This window comes from Mustela nigripes, chromosome 4, assembly GCF_022355385.1.
Source record: "Mustela nigripes isolate SB6536 chromosome 4, MUSNIG.SB6536, whole genome shotgun sequence".
In the NCBI taxonomy this organism is placed as follows: domain Eukaryota; kingdom Metazoa; phylum Chordata; class Mammalia; order Carnivora; family Mustelidae; genus Mustela; species Mustela nigripes.
The window spans coordinates 136,375,690-136,394,391 of record NC_081560.1 but is presented as its reverse complement, the minus strand read 5'-3'; the positions used below and the strand labels follow the sequence as shown (position 1 = coordinate 136,394,391).

At 54.9% G+C, this 18,702-nt stretch overlaps 1 protein-coding gene across 8 annotated transcripts in view; it reads right to left on the bottom strand.

The window, feature by feature from the left end:
* Positions 1-18,702, bottom strand: part of COL13A1 (collagen type XIII alpha 1 chain) — a 78,906-nt gene that overhangs the window by 9,920 nt on the left and 50,284 nt on the right. For 5 of the 8 annotated variants that reach the window (XM_059397620.1, XM_059397621.1, XM_059397622.1 and 2 more), the window contains 12 exons: positions 17,864-17,926; positions 16,781-16,825; positions 16,263-16,415; positions 15,551-15,649; positions 14,242-14,286; positions 11,777-11,818; positions 10,834-10,860; positions 9,805-9,885; positions 6,519-6,554; positions 3,758-3,811; positions 2,601-2,654; positions 1,556-1,591 (listed from right to left, as the gene is read on the bottom strand). In XM_059397620.1, the coding sequence (XP_059253603.1) occupies positions 1,556-1,591; positions 2,601-2,654; positions 3,758-3,811; positions 6,519-6,554; positions 9,805-9,885; positions 10,834-10,860; positions 11,777-11,818; positions 14,242-14,286; positions 15,551-15,649; positions 16,263-16,415; positions 16,781-16,825; positions 17,864-17,926 (735 nt within the window). The remainder of the gene's footprint in view (positions 1-1,555; positions 1,592-2,600; positions 2,655-3,757; positions 3,812-6,518; positions 6,555-9,804; positions 9,886-10,833; positions 10,861-11,776; positions 11,819-14,241; positions 14,287-15,550; positions 15,650-16,262; positions 16,416-16,780; positions 16,826-17,863; positions 17,927-18,702) is intronic. The other 3 variants (XM_059397618.1, XM_059397619.1, XM_059397623.1) reach the window with 3 other exon arrangements.

The following is an 18,702-nucleotide window of genomic DNA, read 5'->3' as shown; positions in this document are numbered from 1 at the left end:
TTGTTTATGCAATAAAACTTAAACTGACCCTGCCCCTCCCCCCAAGAAACTTACTTAGAAGCAAGTCTGGGAAACCAGTAAAATGTGGTCAGCCAGTCCCTGATGACAGAGCCCAAATACAAGGGTGGGTCAGGTCAGGTGGAGATAACAGAGCTGGAATGCAGGGATGAGTCAGGCCAGGTGGAGACATCCAAATCAGTGGAGCGCGCATACTGCCTCCCTAGCTACCAAGGAGTGTGGGCCCCGTCTTTTGTGCGCCAATTCTGACCAAGGTTATAGGCTAGTTCAAATAGCTACTATGGGGTGGATTGTAATTCAATTGGCCACCTGTGTGTGACCTAGCATGACTGTGCAGCTTTCTCTGTGTGTTGCAATCTCATTGGCCACCTGTGTGTGGCCAGGCTCAACCACATGGCCTTTTGCTCTATAAAAGTTAGTCTGTGAGGCTCTGAGTCGTCGCCCTCTCTGTAAGAGGTGGCTCTGCCCAGTCAGTCTGATTCTCGATGCTTGGCGCGAAATAAAGCTTTGCTTGGCCTTCACTTTGTATCTTTTGATCGCGGAGAAGATAGTTCAATAAATAACAGAGAAGGGTTCAATAAATACCTTAAATGGAGAAGACTGGATCTGGTGCAAGATATAAGCATACAGATTCTGGCACTTCCTATCCATGAACATGGTTATCAGTGTGCAAAGATCAGCTGGAGGACCTGGGATCTAGGAGCCATCTGCTCTGTCCCTACTCCCTTGGACAACATGACCCACTGAAAGATGCGTTGGGTCCTCTAGGCGCTGTGGGTCACACTCTGGGGAGTGCTGTGATGAAGCAGTGAATAAGAAATTCTGTGAATGGACCCACAGCTCATCTCTGGGTCAGAGGCAGTTAAATGGTCCTTGCTGGGCCCATATGTAGCCTGTGTCCGATATGTGGCATGTGTCTCATCTTACCACATGGCTGTGGGTGCTGTGGACATTCAACAGCTCTGTGCTGGGGACAATGGCAGAAACCAAAGGGACAGCAAAGGACCTTGGGAGGCAGAATTCATTTCATGGTCCCGTGGACTCTTTCCAAGATAAATAATGGCTGTGATCCTTTTTTAAGGGTTGGCTGCTTACAACAGCTGTGTGCTTTTTGCTTGGAACCAAAATGTATTTGTCTCTCACCAATGGCCTGGGATGCCTGGCAAAATGAAGTCTCAGAAGGCTACGACTAGGCAATGATGGGTCTAAAAATACCATTGAGGAGTCCATTAGCAGGGCGCTGTAGAGAGTGGGCACACGGCTCCTGTTGCTGGAGGGCAATGCTAATCTGATGGCCACCATGGGATTCGGTCTCCCCTTGCCACGTGGAAAAGAAACAGGCTTCCGTTTCACGATGAGGCCTCAGGCTGCCCCTGCACTACAGAGTAAGCCACTCACTACAGAGCCTTTTAATCTAGGATCATTTACCATGAAGAACCATATTTGCCAATGTTGGGTCAGGAATCCCCAATTGATCATTCCACCACATCATGAAGACATTAGTAACCAGGGCCGAAGTGCAAGGGCTCAGACTCACCCGGTTTCCTTTGTCCCCGGGTGGTCCATGTAAACCCTGCAATAAATCATAGAAATGAAGACACGTTCATGAGAAAAGACAGGATGGCCATCCTGGCCTTCCTTCCAGGCTCAGAAAGGTCTGATACCTAATTCATCAGAGACAGGCTTAATTATCCCCATTTTACAAAAGGGGGACAAAGGGACTGGACCTCGAGACATATATTGAGTTCTGGGTGAAGCCAAGAACGCAGTTCCATGTTTTTTGCTCTGCAGTGGAGGCCCTGGCTGGTGACCCTTCTCTTTTAGCCCGCTCCTTCCAAAGGGTGGCAGGTGCTGAGAACTCTGGGCACAGAGCACTTTCCTGGCAGAAGTGTATCTGTAACTCTTCTGAAAGGCTCTTGCTAGAAAAGTGACCCCAAAGCTGCTCATACCCCCTTTCAAGGTACAGGCTATTGTCCATGACTTCAGCTAGGGGAGCAGCACAAGGCAAAGACCGCCCGGGGCTGGCCAGAGAAAACTGCTTGGGCAGCCAGACGTGGAGCTGGTGAACAGATGTACAACCTTTAGGCAGATAGGAAACAGAGGTCCTGGCTCTCTCAGGCTGTCCGCTTTCATAATGACACAGCAGGAAATCTGCTGCAAACTGGGAAGACAGTCTCTCGGGAAGGCTTCCCCTGTCACGAGACATCTCCTTGCATTATAATGATTCAGCTTTGCTTCGGCCTCTCCTCGACAGCATTGGGGTGCCGTGGCATGTTCATCTATGGGACCCCCGTTGCATCAAACACAGATACTTGTGGTGGGAGGGGCTCACACGTGTTCGCTACATCCCGTCAGATGGGCCACATGGCTGAGGATCTGGTACCCCCACCCTGTGTCCCCAGGTTTGCCCCGAGCCATGCCCAGCAAGGAAGTTCCACAACCACATGGCTTTGGGACAGCTTCCTCTGTCACAGAAATCACATTCGTCCTTGGCTCTGGATGTTTGCTGACAGGGCTTCTGTTGGGGGGGTGGGGGTGGGGTAGGGAGGAGGGACAGAAAGCCCCAGTCGCATGACACTTACAGGAAGCCCAGCCGCTCCTGTTGGTCCTGTCATCCCCAGGTCGCCTTTGCTGCCCTGAAACCGGAGAAAGAAACCCATGAGCCCTCCCTGATGTGGGAACAACCTTCCATGGCCTCTATTTTTGTAGGAAACCTGGGAAACCTCTCTGGCCCCTTCAAAGAGCCCTCTGTGGAGCAAGGGCTCAGCAGAGGGTGTGACTGGTGTGGACTCCCCCCACAGTGGGGGGTTTTGAGGCCCCCCTCACCCTCCCTCCAGCAAAGCCCATCCCCCAAGGCCCTCTGGAAAGGCTGGACGGTGCCCTGAATGTCCTAGCTGGCCTCAAGCAGAAGCCAAGGGGGGAAGCAAGGAGCAGGAGCTGAGCACGGACCCAGAAGGTCGGGGAAGAGTGAAAGAGAGATTTGCTTTCTTCTGTCATCCTGAGAGCAGCCATCTCCGTCCCCAAAGCGGTTGTGATCTCGGGGAGGGACCCCTGTGCCCCTCTTCAGAAGCTCTCCACCCTCCGCACCCTCAGCGGTATGGTCCGTGAGCGGGTGAGTGAGGGGGATGGAGCCTCCCTGGGGACAGAAGGGCCACAGATGCCCCGCAAGCATCTAGCGCCCCCCACAGCCCTCTGGTGATCTCCCACCCCAGATGTGCGGAAACCTGGGGCTAGCCGGGAAAAGCAGACTTGGACTGGACGGGCAGGCCTTGCAGGCCTTCTCCCCCGAGCCCAGCGCCCCAGCAGCACCGCACAGGCACTCATGCCATGGGAGACCATGACTGTGGGAGCAGGTCTAATGCCCCGGCCTCCTGATTTCTTGATGTTGCCCAGGATTTTCTCATACTACCCAGCGCTCCATTCCAAGCTGTCTCCTAAATCATCACAAGGCTTAGGTGTGTCTGCTCGCAGCAGCACCTGGGACCTGGCCGGACAGAGCCCATGACTGACGCTGGGTGGCCAGGGACTGGGCATAGGCAGCTGTCTGCCTGTACACTCGTAGAGATAAAGTGAGCAAACCAGGCTGGCTGGATCCCCGATGGGCTTCTGTGAGGATCACCAGGTGAGCCACAGGTGAGGGGTGTGCTGGTCTAGGGGAAAGGTGGGGGCCAAGGACCAGCAGCGGGGCCGGGGTACTGGACCCCTCCCAGGACACAGGCTCTGGCCCCTGAGCGCTCACCCTCTCGCCCTTTGGTCCCGCTGGGCCTGGGACTCCGATTGGTCCTGGAGTACCCTGGGGAAAAGAAAGAAAGCAGAGTGAGAGGCTCGATGTCGCGAGAGTGGGGAGCCCCGGGGGCCCAGCCCGGCGCTGGAGATGATGAGCAAGGTCCAAAGGCCCATTTTCAGGGTTGGCGAGGCCAGGCTCATTCAGGGCAGTCATTGGATTGGGGTGTCTCCCTGTTTGGGGTGGCTGCCTCGGGCAGAGAGGCCTCCCCTTGCTCAGAGCCAGATTTGAGGAGGGAAACCCTTTTGCTTCACCACCAAGCTTGCCAAGGCTGAAAATGGTAGGAGAAGTGCTGCTTCTGTTTGCTCCCTGAAGCGCTTGGGGGGGGATTGGCAGGGGTGGGAGGCCTTGGGGGGTGGGGGTGGGGCCGGCACCTGTTGCTGTTGCAGCTTCACATGCGGGGGTGGGGAGGGCTCATGCCATGGAGACCAATGCAGACGTGCGCACACACAGAGGCAGGTGCGGGGTGGGGGGGTCATTTTGCCACTGCTCACCCTACCTGCCCCACTGCCGGCCGCCCTGGCCTTCAGCCTCTGTCCCTGCTCCCCGGCCTTACAGGGCAGGCTGGACCTGAGAGGGATGAGTGTGGGCCTGGCAGGGAGGTGGGTCCCACCCGCTCCGGACTCAGGGTTCCAGGGGAGTCGGGACAGCTGGAACCTTGGGCTTGGAGGCAGGGCCGGGCTGGCTTGGCAATTAAACACCTTCCCCAGGTTTCTGATTTCCACCCGACTAGATGGAGGTCTAGACTTCAGGTCTATATGGATCTGCCTCTGTGTTTAAGCTTCCTGCTCAGACGAGGCCCTGAGGATATGGGGCTGCTTGGTGGGCAGTGAGCAAGTGGGGAAACGCTGATTTATGTTATAAGGGGGAGAAAAAGAGCCGTAAGAAGTGCTCCATGGCCCCTCTCCAGCTACGAGGGAAGACGATGGACACGTCAGAAATGAGAGCAGCCTGATCAGGGTCATGGCTGAGAACAGCACCATAGAGTCACTGGGCAACTTCAAGTCCAGCCTCGAAAGCCTATGAATGTGGAGATATTGGAGAAGCTTCTTGGCTCTCCGAGGGTCCGTTTCCCCTTCTGTAAAAGGGGGATGATGACACGAGTGTTTGCTTTCGAGGCCGCTGCCTGGTTGAAACGGATGAATGCACATCATGCATTTGGCCCCTATAAATGTTAGGATTGGCATAGCAGGGGGTTATTCTTCCTATAAAACTTTTCCTTTAAGGTTGTGATGTTGATTTAAGGAGAAAAATAAAACCTGGAGTCCAAAAGGGACAGAATCTACAAATTTGCACTGCTCCCCTCTGTCCAGCACGAATGGGGGACTGTTTTGGCTTCTTTGATTCCAGCCACAGATCGGCCCCATAGCCCTGACTGGTCCCCTGGGGAAGGCACGCTAGATGTGAGGAGGGTGCAAAGGGAGGGGCTTGGGGGCAGGGGAGCACAGCCCTAATGATGCCCGGAAAAGAGGTCTAGTCTCTGAATGGGAGAATCTCCAGTGTGGCCTCCGCAAAGGCATGGTGGGGAGGGGCTCTGGAGAGGATGTGGTCCTGGGTGAGGCCTGTCTACTCCTCAGCTTTGTGAGGGCACGGGCCACACGATGAGGCTCTGAGTGCAGCTACTCCCGGTCCTCCCCCGCATCAGTCGTAAGGTCCACCTCCAGGCCTGTCCTCCCCTCCATAAATGAAACCCTGCAAATTCAACGTCACTCGACTATCATCCCAGCCAGCTCATTAGAACCTTGTCTTCCGGGCCTCAAAATTGTCCCACGATGGCCAAGCTGGGACTCTCTGGCTGGAAGGGGCTGGGCACACACATAGGTCTGGTTATGTCCCCCGGGCAGGGAAGTCCAGCCTCCGGGCCCTTGATGGTCAGTGGTTCCCTAGACCCTGGGAAAGTGCCAGGCTTTAGTGGGAACACCACATCCCTAAAGCCATCATGGGGTGCTCTGCAAGGTGGAGAGGAGAGGAGAGATTTTTCCTGATGCTTCAGTTGTTTGTCCCAAGAAGAAGGGCCAGGTGCTTTCTAGTCCTGAGTAGGTGATGCCTGTTTTCTGGAATCAGAAAGAATGGAGAAAGAGGGGGCCCATGTGTTCCTCTTTTGCTCTGCATAAAGCCTTCGTTGAATTGCGGGGCGGTTGGGGCAGCACAGGAAGCAGGATCCCATGCCCGCAGAGCACCAAGCTGGGACCGTCCCATTGGATCCTAGAAATTATACCCGGCTTCACCCTAGTACACACTAGAGGGGACTGCACAGGACTAGGAAGCCCTCGTGGGCAGACAGGAGATGGACAGAGCTCACAGCATGGAGACAACACAGCACAACGGGCACATACAGATACGCTTGGTGGGCACGAGTCGTGGTCCCAGCCCCTGGGGCTGGGCTCCCGGGCCGTACTCAGCCTTCTGTTGGAAACAGAGACCGTGCAGCGGGAGCAGACCTCCATCCCACATCCAGTGGTCCGGAGACCCAGACTTGAGGACCCTGGGTCCAGACGATGGCCTGGGGAATTCGGAGGAAGGCCACCCATCTTTGGTCAAGAGGCCTGATGAAGCATGTCTGACCTGGGCATAGACGGTACCTTTCTGGTGTTGGTGGTGGGATAAGGCAGGACTCACTGGGAAAACGAGGCGACAGCGGGACAGGGACAGACGAGAGGGGCCACAGGCGGGGGGGGCGGGGCGGGCTGAGGGGTAGCGGAGCAGTGACACTCACCGGTGGCCCAGGCCTGCCGTCCAAACCTGCAGCTCCCTGGACGAAGGGGACAGTTTGGCCGAAAGAAGGGGAGGGAAGGGACGGGAGGGAGAAAAAGGGACCGGGGAGGGAAGAGGTGAGTGAAGCAGTGACTCTGGACAGACACAAATGCTGGTCATCAAACAAAACGGGAGAAATAAGCTTGGGCGGACAGGTGATGATATTCACACGGAAACCGACAAAAACGGACACCGAGCGGCAGTGTGGCCGGCCACCGTACAGGCTGGCGGGGAGCAGTGCAGACAGCCCATCTCATCCTCTGTGCCCTCTGACCCCCTCTCTCCCGGTAGCCCCTCTCAGAAATCCCTCTGCCAGGGGGGTTGACGCGCTCCGGGAAAAGGGACGCAGAAAGAGAATTCATGGAAAGATGTCTGGAGACAGAGGGATCGCCTCCTTCCCAGGACCCGTCTCCCTGCAGGGGGACAAGCCTATGTGGAGGGTGGGCTGTCTTCCTGGCCTTTTTTTGCACTGCTGTGGAGACCGGGCCAAGGCTGCAGAACCCTGAGGAAATCAGTACTGAGTTACAGCACCTGGCTTGGGAATGTGGGTAGACGCTGGCCTGCTTCTGCTCGGGGGTGGGCAGGGGGCTGGGATGTGAATCCTCACGATGCCTGACCTTTTGCTGGCACTGTGTGGTTTGCAAAGCTCAGGGCAAACACAGTCCATTCCTGTTCTCCCAGACAAGGGCCTGTTTGGAGAAAAACACTTTGGGGGCAGCTGACTGGGACAGAGGTCTAAAGCCACGTATGCTCTGGAGTAAACCGGCTGACAGGGGACCCACTCGCCACGAAGCACCCAATGATCTGTGAGGTGCCAATAGGAACTCTCGCTCCAATGCTGGGCTGGGATACTGTCCCCAAGACCCACCTAGGAGACTCAGAGGGAAATTTGTCTAATGATTCCAATGTGACAAACCAGAAAGAAGGCAGTGGGGACAGTCTAGACCAGTGAGAACTGAGTTCTTATCAAAGGGCATCTAGCTGAGCCTCCGAAATGAGCCTAGGTTTTAAAAATGAGCCTCGGGGTTTTAAAGGTAGGGGAATGCCCCAGGCAAGGGAGGACAGGGAAGAGGTAGTAGGATCCTCTAGGGACTTCCTTCTCAGTTTTAGGATCACGAAGCTCTGGGATAATCCTGGCTTCTGGCCTAGGGAACCCAGGTTCTCCACTCTAGGGCAAGATCAGCATTTCCTGGCTGGGGAGGCACATGAAATAATAGAGATGTTTGGGCCCTCTCCCACCCCAATTCAACCCAAGTCTCCAACAGGGAGGTCAGAGTAATGGCATATTTGACAAGCTCCAGGCAACTCCAGTAGGTAGCCAGCACTGAGAACCACTTCTGTAGGGCCATTAGAAGGGACTCCATAGAATGTTCTAGAAAAACAGGCTGCTACTTTATGGCATAAACTACGGAGGTGAAGCTGAAAATCAGAACTTTAACTAAATAGTCACAAACTTGGCCTATGCCATACCAATTCTGAGTTTTCTCAAGAGATCTGGGGCAGAGGACACGGACTGGCTGTTTTCAGGCCATATGTGGGTCACTGACATATTTTGCATGGTCTGCGGGGTTGCAAGTAATTTTGATTTAATGTTCGAAAATGGGGAGATTTCACATAAAATGCCAGATGTCCAACTTCCTTGGAAACATGAGACCATCTGGAAATACTGGCCCCACATTCCCCTGAGACGACAGGCAGCTGAACAGTCAGTTTCTCTCCTTAAGAAGGAATGCCTGGCTTCCAGTGCGCCCCAGTCCCCACCACTCCCTCTTGCATCCCTGACGTCCCTGTTCGTTGCCGTTTGTGGAGATGCTCGCTCGGTTGTTTTCTGAAGCTAGCAAAAATATTTCTCTGCACCCATGCCTCTACTGAAAGTTGACAACTTAAAGACACACCGGGCACTTTCTCTGTTTATATAACCTGTTTGATCTCTGTGCCATCTGCATTTCGAGCCTTGACTAAATTCTCCCACGTTCACTAGGGCCTTGGGGCCGTGAAGGCGGATGAGAGATCTGTGGTGGAGTCAGGGCAGGAAGGCTCTTCTCTAGTAAGGAGTACTTAAATATTCTGGACACAGCTTAAGACATGGGAAAATGTCTGTTAAAGTCATCAGTTCCTTACAGTCTGCCAGGCACATCAGCTCCTTAAATGTCCTACATTTGATGCACTAATGAGGATGTGATCGTACCTTTTGCTCTTGCTGTTTGGTTGCTGTGACTATTGTAACCAGACCTTCAAGCTCTGCCAGGCTGGGGTAATTGGGCTGCTCTTTGTTCTCCTGCTCCTTATGGCTTCCCAGGGTGGGAACTGGCCTTGTGCCCAGGACAGAGGAAGCCCCAGTGGCTGGAATGAGCCCCTTTGTGAGGCAGTGGCCTCAGTGAAGGAGCAGCCTCTGGCGTGGCCTGACCACTGACTTCATATGTGACCTCAAGTGACTCTCTCTTCTCTGGGACCCTCAGTAAAATGAGCAGAGGGATCCCTGACATCTGTTCCAGCTCTCGGAAAGCAAGCGGTGCCAGCCCCACTGAGGGATGAGGGAGAAGGAAACCCAGGGCTCTGGGAGGTGGGGGGTAGAGAGCACGGCCCTGGACACAGGGGAGGCAGTGACGGGGCCATGAATCCACTGGAGCTTGGAGCAAAAGATTCTCCCAGGCCAGTCACCCACATCTGCAAAAGTAGTTGCCTCCTAGGGAGCCCCTCGCCCCGACCTGGGGTCTGATCTCAGGGCAGCCTGAGACAAGAGACTGAGTGGCCTTAGCATGCTGGGAGCAGAGAATCTGCTTTTGTACAAGCTCTTCTGCTGTGGCCGGTGCGAGGAAGGTAGGGAAATAGAGAGATGTTGAGCGTTTCACTGACTCGCTGCTCCCAGGTCCTCCAAGCTTGACTCCCATTAAGGGCAGATTTTTATTGCCTCTGAATCAGTCACATGTAGGGCCTGAGGCTGTTCTCAGGCCTCTTGGGGCTCTCCAGCTGGGGGCTTCTTGGGTGGGGGGCCCTGTCTTCTTTAGCTCTGCATCGTCCCCCCATGCCCAGGCCTGGAGCTGGCCCAGAGGAAGCCCTCGGGAAGGGAATTAGAGTCTACGGTCTTGCCCACGTGGGAAAGCAAAACCAAACAGAGTGTTCTGCAATGGAATTTTAGAACCCCCAGTTTTGCAGCAGCCTTCTCCCACGGTTGTGCATGCTGCCCCAGCCTCCTCAGGACCACCCAGCTGGGATCCTTCCAGGTTTGCTGGCTCTGAGATACTTACGGGTAATCCCAGCGGCCCGCGATCTCCTTTCTCTCCCTGGACACCCTTCTCTCCTTTTGCTCCATCTAGTCCTGCTTCCCCCTGAAGGAAAGGGAAGGGGGAGATCACAGAAAGGCATGTCTCAGACAACTCGTTCTTGCATCCTGGGGTCCTGGAGATAGGGGTGGGTTGGGGACACGGGGGCAGGTAGAGGACGGAGGAGGGAGGGGCAGAGGTGGCTGGCCCACGGATGGCAGGCAGGAGACTCCAAGAATTCTTGAATTCCTAGCCTAGCTCTACCTCCATTAGACTCCTTGGTATCCCTGTAGTAACTGAGAGGTCCCCAAAGGAAAAGGGGATGAGTGGAGTGAAGGCAGACCCAAAGGGCATTTCCAGGTCAGGCTTGGCGTAAGTGACCTTTTGCAGAGCAGGAAAACTGGGGCCTTGCAGAAACTGACTGGCAGGTGTCCGGAATATCACCATGGGAGCTCCAAGGCTCTGGAACTTTGGGACAAGAAATTGCCCAACAGTCTCCTGAAGAATATTGGGGTGGGGGTGGGGGTGGGGGTGGGGGGGCACAGGACAATTTGCCATCAGCTCCCAGCCCCTCTTATCCAGTTGATATGCTTTTGAGGGGGGAGATTAGGAGACCCCCCCCCAGGCCAGAGACCAGTGGGCTTGGACCTGGGGAGAGGGGGCCTGCACTACACCCCTCTCTGTCTCCACCTATACTTCAGGGTGCGTGAAAGGTCTGGGGCAGAAAGGTCTAGGCATTTCATTCTATGCTAAGAATCCAACCCGTCACTCGTCACTCGTAGGGTGATTAATGGATGGGGAAATTGTAAATCGGAAGCCTATCCAGGGTCAATGCCGGGTATTAAAAGGACGTCATTCTCTCCTGGTTGTCGCCCCTGGCCATTGTCACATGATTCTACTTTAGGAAGGGACCAGATGGGCCACCAGTCTCTCAAGGACTTTCCTGCTTTTTGGCCCTCTCTGACACGTTCCCTCCCCTCCCCGCTCAGCACCTCTCATATGACCTCTTCTTACCTTTGGTCCGGGAACACCTTGGAGCCCCTGTATTTGGAATCAAAACAAGGCACCTGAGAGCTGCATTTTTAAGTAAGTCAAAAACACCTTGTCCATCGGACCACAAAAGAGCAAGGGCCTGGGGTCCCCACCCAGGGATGGTGGAGAGAGTGCTAAGGGGGTTCGTGTTTGGGGCTCCCTGGGGTGGAGTCTGAGGCAGGCCTCTCCAACCAGGGACTAACAGAGCATCTCTCTGTGACCCTCACAGTGGGCCTCGAGCCTCCTGAAGGGAAGATGCAGAAGGAGTACAGACAGCAAATGTTGGTTAGATTAATACATGTGAAGTGCTGGGCATAGCGTCTGGCACGTAAGAAGTCGCGGTAAACACCATTGTTATTACTCCTACTTGTGCCAATGACAATGGGTGACACGGTGCTGTGGGGACTGGGAACCCCGCAGCGGAAGGACCAGCATCTACTGGTTTAGGATGCTGGGGGGTCCTAGAAAGGCCTCATCTTGTCCCCTGTCACCCGGAAAGGCTAATCCAGTGGGGCTGGTTTTACACCACTTTCCATCTTAATCCCGATGTTTTTGCTGCAGGTTAGTCGGAAGGAGGAAGGGGGACAGTGGGCACCTAATAGCAAAGGGCAGAGTTTAGTGACAGAGGGACTTCTGCGGGGCGGTGGGACCAGACCCCATGGCTGGCACTCCAGTCAGCTGTCTCTAAGACGGCTGGTGATGCCCACGCTACTTGGGGTAACTGAGACGGGGCCGGTTTAACATGATGTGGGGAGGGGTGCAAAGGAGTAGGGAGAGGTTTGTGGATGAGAAAAATCCCACCCAGGGAGGAGGAGGAGGTGACAGTGACCCGAGGCTGATATGGATCCCAGTGACTGCCAGGGGGAAGGGATATTAGGGATCCAGGAGCTGTGGACTGAAATGCTGACGAGTCCACCACACTTACCGGAGGTCCCGGGGGCCCCTCTGGCCCTGGAGGCCCAGGAACCTAGAATCCAAAGGGAGATGGTTAGCCCACCCTCTGTTACCCTCCGAGTGGCCTCCCCTTTTACCATGGTTCAAGGTCTAGCTGGGGACTGCTAGACGAGGTCAAAAGTGCCCAGCTTGTCGGTTTCCCAAAAGAAGGCTGAGAACAGGGCAGAAACGCATAGCAACATGTGAACCTGCACATTGTTGGAGGAAAAAAAACAAAAACAAACCCACAGATTGCCAGGAAATCCTGTCAAAACGTCTAGACGTCCAGATTTTCTTGGAAAAAAAAGAAAGAGAAAAGAAAAGCCTGGCAGCATAGGCTCTCATTCAAGCATGGCAACATTGCCTGGAGCTGAATAAAAGCTTTGCCCTCCAGGTGGGGCATGAAATCTTCAGATAACCCCAGTCCCCACCACTCTCTATTGTCTTTGATCTGGAACTTGGCATTCATTTGTTGTGTGCCTGGCGCCTGTAGGCATTTGAATCTGAGACCTCTGGCTTATAGGAGCAGAGATTGGTTATGTGGGAGGGGGCAGAGCAGTTTTGGAAGAATGCCCCTCAAGTCCCGCAGGGTTTGTAACAGAGACTGCTGGTCTTTTCTTCCCTTTAGTTAAAGGCAGAGTGAAGTAGGACAGATTCATGCTGGACGGGGAAGGTGGAGGGACTCCGGGAGTCTTTCTTTCTACGGAAGATGGTGCTCATTACAGATTCTGTTTCTGATAAGGACGGCCATCCATTTACCAACCCTCGGCCACCCAAGACGCAGGAGGGAGGCCTGCCTGCTCCTTTCTAAGCTGGTCACACCATCTCAGCTTTGAAGCTCTTCTTGCCTTCCCAGGGTTCGAATCCCATGGAGTGTGGCCAGAGGGAACGCTCTGTCAGGCCACCAAAGAGAAGCCCCCGAACTTGGGCAGACCGGGTACCTCTCATGTCTCTCGGATCCGTGGATTTCTCAGCTCAATCTCTGGAAACTCTAGAATCTTTTCTTAAAAAGTTCACTGCTTTTTTCCCTTATTATAAACCGGTGATTCATGTATCCTGATTGTGACGGTAGCTACACAGACCTATGAATGTTTTAAAAAAATTCACAGACCTATACACACTCAACCCAAAAGTCAATTTTACTGTACGATGATCTGAAAACAAACAAACAAACAAATAAAGTAATAACAGACCCACTAAAATATTTTGTAAATTAGAGGGAATTGAAAGAATGGAAAGAGTAGGTAATCTGGCTACTCCTAATATTTTGCTTGATTTCCTTCCACTCTTTTTTTAATGCATAAAATGTATCTGAATATATGTTCATGTTTAACAATGATTTTATATATATAATTTGATTCTCTGTTGTTTTTCATTTAACCTGAAACCTGGTTTTCTTTCTTTCTTTCTTTCTTTTTTTTTTGTATGTTCCCTACAAGCCTCCTTTCCATGTCTCTACTGAGCAGCGTGAAATGAGTTACTCCCCGGCTAGGGCCTGGAGCCGGGCTTGGCACAAGGAACGCTCCCAAACATGGGGACTATTATACCATTAATATTATTACCATAAGTTATTGAATCATTTCCTTCTTGTTAGAAATGTCGGCTGTTTCCAATTGTTACTTTAAATACTTCTGGAAGGAACATTTCTGTGTGTGGTGCTTTTCCTGAATCTCGGAGCATTTCATCAGGAGGCCACCCGTCTCTAACCCAGGAACATACCTCCTCATCAAGTTTACTTCCCTGAATGGGGAACGGGCCCTGGTGACACTGACGGTGACAGGGGCTGGGGGACCTCTCCGGGGGCTGAGAAGGCTCATTGGTCCCTCTGTTGGCTCTGTCTGGGTGGCACAGGCTCTCCCATCAAACATGGTCTCCCTCACATGTGGCTGAGCTCTGCTGTTTTCTTGGCTCTTTCCCTGAGCCTACAAATAAGCCAATTCTCTCTCATCTTATGAGACCCTGGCCTCCGTCCCTAGCACCTCTGTCCCCACTGTTTCTCCTCTTGCCTTCACCACCACACCTCTCAGAGTAGAATGTGCTTCTCAGGAAAGCTTACTTCTTGAGCTTCTAGGCAAAATCCTAGAGTCTTCAAGATCCTGCTCAAAAGACCCATCTTCTAGGATGTTCATCAACTCCTTGAGTGGCTAACCATCCTAGAACATGCTACTGGGGACCATTGGCAGAGGTGGTTCTGTTCCTTTTCCTAACTCCAGACTCTAGCACGGGAAGGAAATATGGCAGGTGCTCTGTGAACACTGGTGGGGACACCATGACCTGGGACGCCGGGGCTGGGTTATGGTCCTCAGTGAATGTCCGGCTTCTTGCTCACTCCCTATGTCAGGCAGCTGTGTGTTTCCTTCTAGAGCATGGAAATGCCGTGTGTCCTAGAGGGACTGGGGGCTGATGAGATCCCTGTCAAATACCCCATGACACAGAAGACCAAGTGGCGCAACATACCTCCACTCCTGGCTCCCCCTTCTCCCCGGGCTCTCCTTTCTCTCCCTGTGGGCACAAAACACCAAGCTGTGGGTGCTGGCACTCGGGGTGGGGGTGGGGTGGCACAGGGACACCTTCACATCTGTGACAAACCAGACCAGGACTAGATGAGGTCAAGGTGTCATCAAGGGCCACCTGGGAGGCTGAGGGGACAGTCAGCTTGCAGTAAAGAAGACGGGACAAGAGGCCCAAGATCACCATCTTCGGGGATCTGAGGTCCCAGCATGTGGGAGAAGAGGCTGATACCATGTGTGGACCCTGGGGTGCACAGATCCTGGGGGGACCCGTGACCTGTTTCTAACCAATAGAATATGGTACCTGGCCAAAATGACAGGATGTCACTCCTGTGATTATGTTCCACGCTTATGTTACAGATTATAACACGCATACATTCAGATTATGTTACACACGCATGTGCACATGACCCTGTGTTGGCAGCAGGCACTCAAAGACTCCTGCTGGCCTTGGCCTTGAACAAGCAAGCTGCTCCAATGTGAACTGCCTGCTTACGCCAACTGCGGCGAGCCGGGAGGAGCAGCCGGGTGAGAATGTAGACCAGCAGCTTGACTGAAGCCCCGTGAGCCTCCCCGGGGCAGAAGGCCTGGCGGAGACGAGCTGGGCTCTGGGTCCATAGACCCTGAGATCAGAAGAGCGCATTGCTTTCAGCTGCCGAATACGAGATTCGTTACGTGGTCACAGAAACTACTCTGTGGCTCTAGGAACAGGGCGAGGGCCAGGGCTGCGAGATTGAGGAGGAAGCTTCTGCACATGCTCTTTCTAGCCCGGATCTGCTCCATGGTGGAGGGCCATGTCAGGAGGCTGGGAGCTGCCTCCCTGTCCCAGCTGAGTGGGGCAGCCCCGGGGAGCAGGACATCTGCCAGAGGGACATCTGCCCTGGGTCCTAGGTGGGACCCACTGACCTCTGAGGTTCTCTATACTTCAAATAAGAGAATTCTGAGCCCAAGACTCTAGCACCTTTGAGCCAGGCTGGTGCCTGAAGGCAGAGGCCACCATGCTGTGAGCTGAGAAGCAGGAACCAGTATTCACACTCTGGTGCTCCGCACGGGGTAGCTATTCTTCAAGAGGACCCCATCCACCCCTCTGACCCTCCCCCTCCCCCGCAAAAGGCCAGGCAGGCGGGGGTTAGTGCAGCCTCGATACAGGGCCAGGCATCCGCCAGGCTGGTGACCCCATGAGGGGCCCCCTCGCTTGCGTGCCCACATCCACAGCGGCCCGCGGACAACCTCAATACCCCACCCTCTCGCCTTACTGTAAATCCCGGGAGCCCGATAGGGCCGGGGACTCCTGTTGCTCCAGGCCTCCCTTGGCCACCTGGTTCTCCTTTCTCCCCAGTTGGGCCGTCTAGACCCTACAGATCGACAAAGATCTCTGTTAGTCGAGAGCGAGGGTGTTGGCTGAGCGTCTGTGACCAACTGCAGCATGCAGGCATGGCTCCCTTCCTCCAAGGGCAGGGGTTCGAGAAGGTGCTCATTTCACAGATGAAAAGCCACTGAAGACCCCGGAAGATGCCCAGGTCAAGTCAGCAGCCTCATAAGACCGGGTAAGGTGCCTTCTTTGTACAGGCAGCCTCCCCCCCAGGGGTGTCGGGCTTCTGCATACTTGCCAAAGAGGCGGGATTACCCCTGTGACCTCACCTCCTCCCCAACAACCCAGTGAAGTATCCAGGGAGGGAATGATTAGCCCCATTTTAGAGATGAGAAAATAGAGGTCCTGCAAGGCTCAGGGACTTTCCCAAGGACACAGGACTGAACAGGCCCCGGTCTCTTGAGGGGGACCGCTGGCCTTCATAAAGCCAGGGGTTTGAGGGAAACCCAGGGGAGTCCCCGGCCCCCAACTCCCGGCCCCAGGTTTCCAGCCCAGGCTGCAGCAGGCACCGTGCAGAAGCTGTGCTGGGGCGGCACACCACGCGGGCAGGCAGGCGTCCCAGGGCGGAATTCTGGCCGGCCCGCCCTGGCACTCACCGGTGGGCCCGCCTGTCCCATCTCCCCTTTCTCCCCCTTCTCTCCCGGGCTTCCTGCGTGTCCGTCTTCTCCCTTCATTCCTGCAGGCCCAGACTTTCCTGGGGGGCCTGGGGGACCAGGAGGGCCCACGTCTCCTGGCTTGCCTCGAGGTCCCTTTAGAAAATATGAGCAATTGTTACTATATACAATGATGGAGGAGAGAGAGAGAGAGAGAGAGAGAGTGAGCACGTGCACAAAAGAATGGGAAGTCCAAAGGACATGGCTCTGTCCACCTCCCTTGGAATCGGGGGAGACTCAGCACCAGCCCCAGCCCATCCCAGCGGGGTCTGCCCGGCTCCTCTGGGGCCAGCAGTGTGGGGTTCAGGCTCCTGCAGGGTTGGCCCCACGCTCCCACTCCCTTCCCCACAGGCTCACATATGGGCCTGTTCCAGAGCCTTTGGTCCCCAAGCTCCACCATCCCCCATTAGCCCCAGTCAAAGTCCATCTTTGGAGGCTCATCTGGGAGTATCTGCTCTTACCTTTTCTCCATCGTGTCCTGGAGGGCCTGGCAGTCCGATCTCCCCCTGGGGCCAGAACAACGAAGGTCAGCGTCAGAGCAGAGGAGCTGTCATTTATGGCACTGCCTCTGTGCCGGGGTCAGCCCGGAGCTATGAACTTACACGGCCTCCGCTTCACGGTGAGGCCCCCAGGGCAGAGCCGTGCGCATGCACGAGGCCTGCGGTGTGGGCGGCGGGCAGCTAGATCCTGGCTCCGCAGTCCACATTTTAGCCATGGCCTCACACGCTGTCTCTGAGGACCCTGGGTACTGGCTGGGAGGGGTGTTGCCTCCCAGTGCCCCACTCCCCTCACCCCCAGCCCAGCCCTCCTATCCTGCCTGCCCCACAGGTAAAACTCCCTGAATCTTCGCATCAACCCAATCCTCTTCTTTAGGTCAGGGAGGGAGATAAGGGAGGCCTGGCCTCTGTTTTTGAGGCCAGTAAAGAATGACCCACATCACCAAGCAAAATGATGCTAAGAGAGGAGCAGACAAGACAGGGCAGTGAATTTTGCCTGGTAGAGCAGGGGAGGCTTCAAGGAGGAGGTGGCTTTGCGTTGGACTTGAAATATGAGGACTTGGAAAGGTAGGGAAGAGGGGAGGGTACGTCAGGGCAGGGGCCCTCCTGAGCAGGGGACAGAGGTGCAAACACGCAGGACCTTCTGAGAAAATCACAGGGGTGGGGCAGAGGGGAGCAAAGGTGGGGAGCGAAGGAGCGGGGAGATCCGGGAGGCACTCAAGTGTCATGTTCCCTGATAAGTGGGTTGGGGTCCCCCCCCCCCCCCTCAATGGTTCTGCCTGGAGCAGTGGCTTGTCTAGACCCAAGCTCCACCCAGCTCTCCGAGGAGCCTGAGAATGACGGGAACCCAAGTCAGACAGCAGGGGAGGAACGGCAGAGTGAGGCGGCAGGAGAGGGGGTGGCTGCGATGGGGACAAGCAGGGCCTGGGCTGCCTGGGAGCAGCGGTAGCTCTGAGGGAAGATGGGAGGATCACCCACTGGCGCCCGCACTCAGGGACACACGCAGTCCCTCTGTGGGGTCTCTGCGTTGTCAAGACTAAGCGTTACCTTCTGGCCTGGGACCCCTGGGGCTCCGGGTGGGCCGATTTGTCCGGGAAGACCGGGGGGTCCCTAGGAAATAAAAGAAAGACCTGTGGAAGAACTTTCCAACCAAGAAGGAGTGGCCTGTTGCCAGAGGGGGGTATGTGGAGGCTGGTTTATGGGGATGGATCGTTTTCAAACGTCTCCTCAGTGGCCGGAACATCTTTCAGCAAAGGGAAGAGCACGGGGACTCCACAGTTTAAGTGGATAAGCACTGAGTATGTCTGGCTTAGAGTGGCGGGGTTGAGGGGCGGGGATCCCTGGAGCCACGCCTACCAGCCTCTCCCTCCTCCTCCCTCTGAGGGCCCCGGGGGCTCCGAGAAGATACGTTTCACCCCCCCCCCCACACCCCGGGACTTTAAAATGCCTCTTGGAAACAGTGCAGATATCCATCAACAGGTGCAGGCGTGTGACACCCATGCCCTGGAACACTCCTCCGCAGCGAACAATGTAGCAAGCATGGGTGCCGGCCATGCCACGGATGCGACCCAGACCTCCCATGCTGAGCTGGAGAACCAGGCGCAGATGGCTACACTGCGCGACTCCACTCAGATGGCACTCCAGAAGAGACAGATCTCATCCACCAGGACAGAAAGCAGCTTAGTGGTGTCCGGGGCCTGCGGGTAGGTGCGGGACTGACTCCCGAGGCACAAGAAAGAACTTTCTGGAGTGCTCTGGGGGTTACATGAATAACTCCCATGGGTAAACCCAACCCACAAGGCGTGGCTACAGGGATATATACATTGGTTGAAGCTCATCAAACTTCACAGCGAAAGTGGGTCTACTTTATTGTATGTAAATTACGC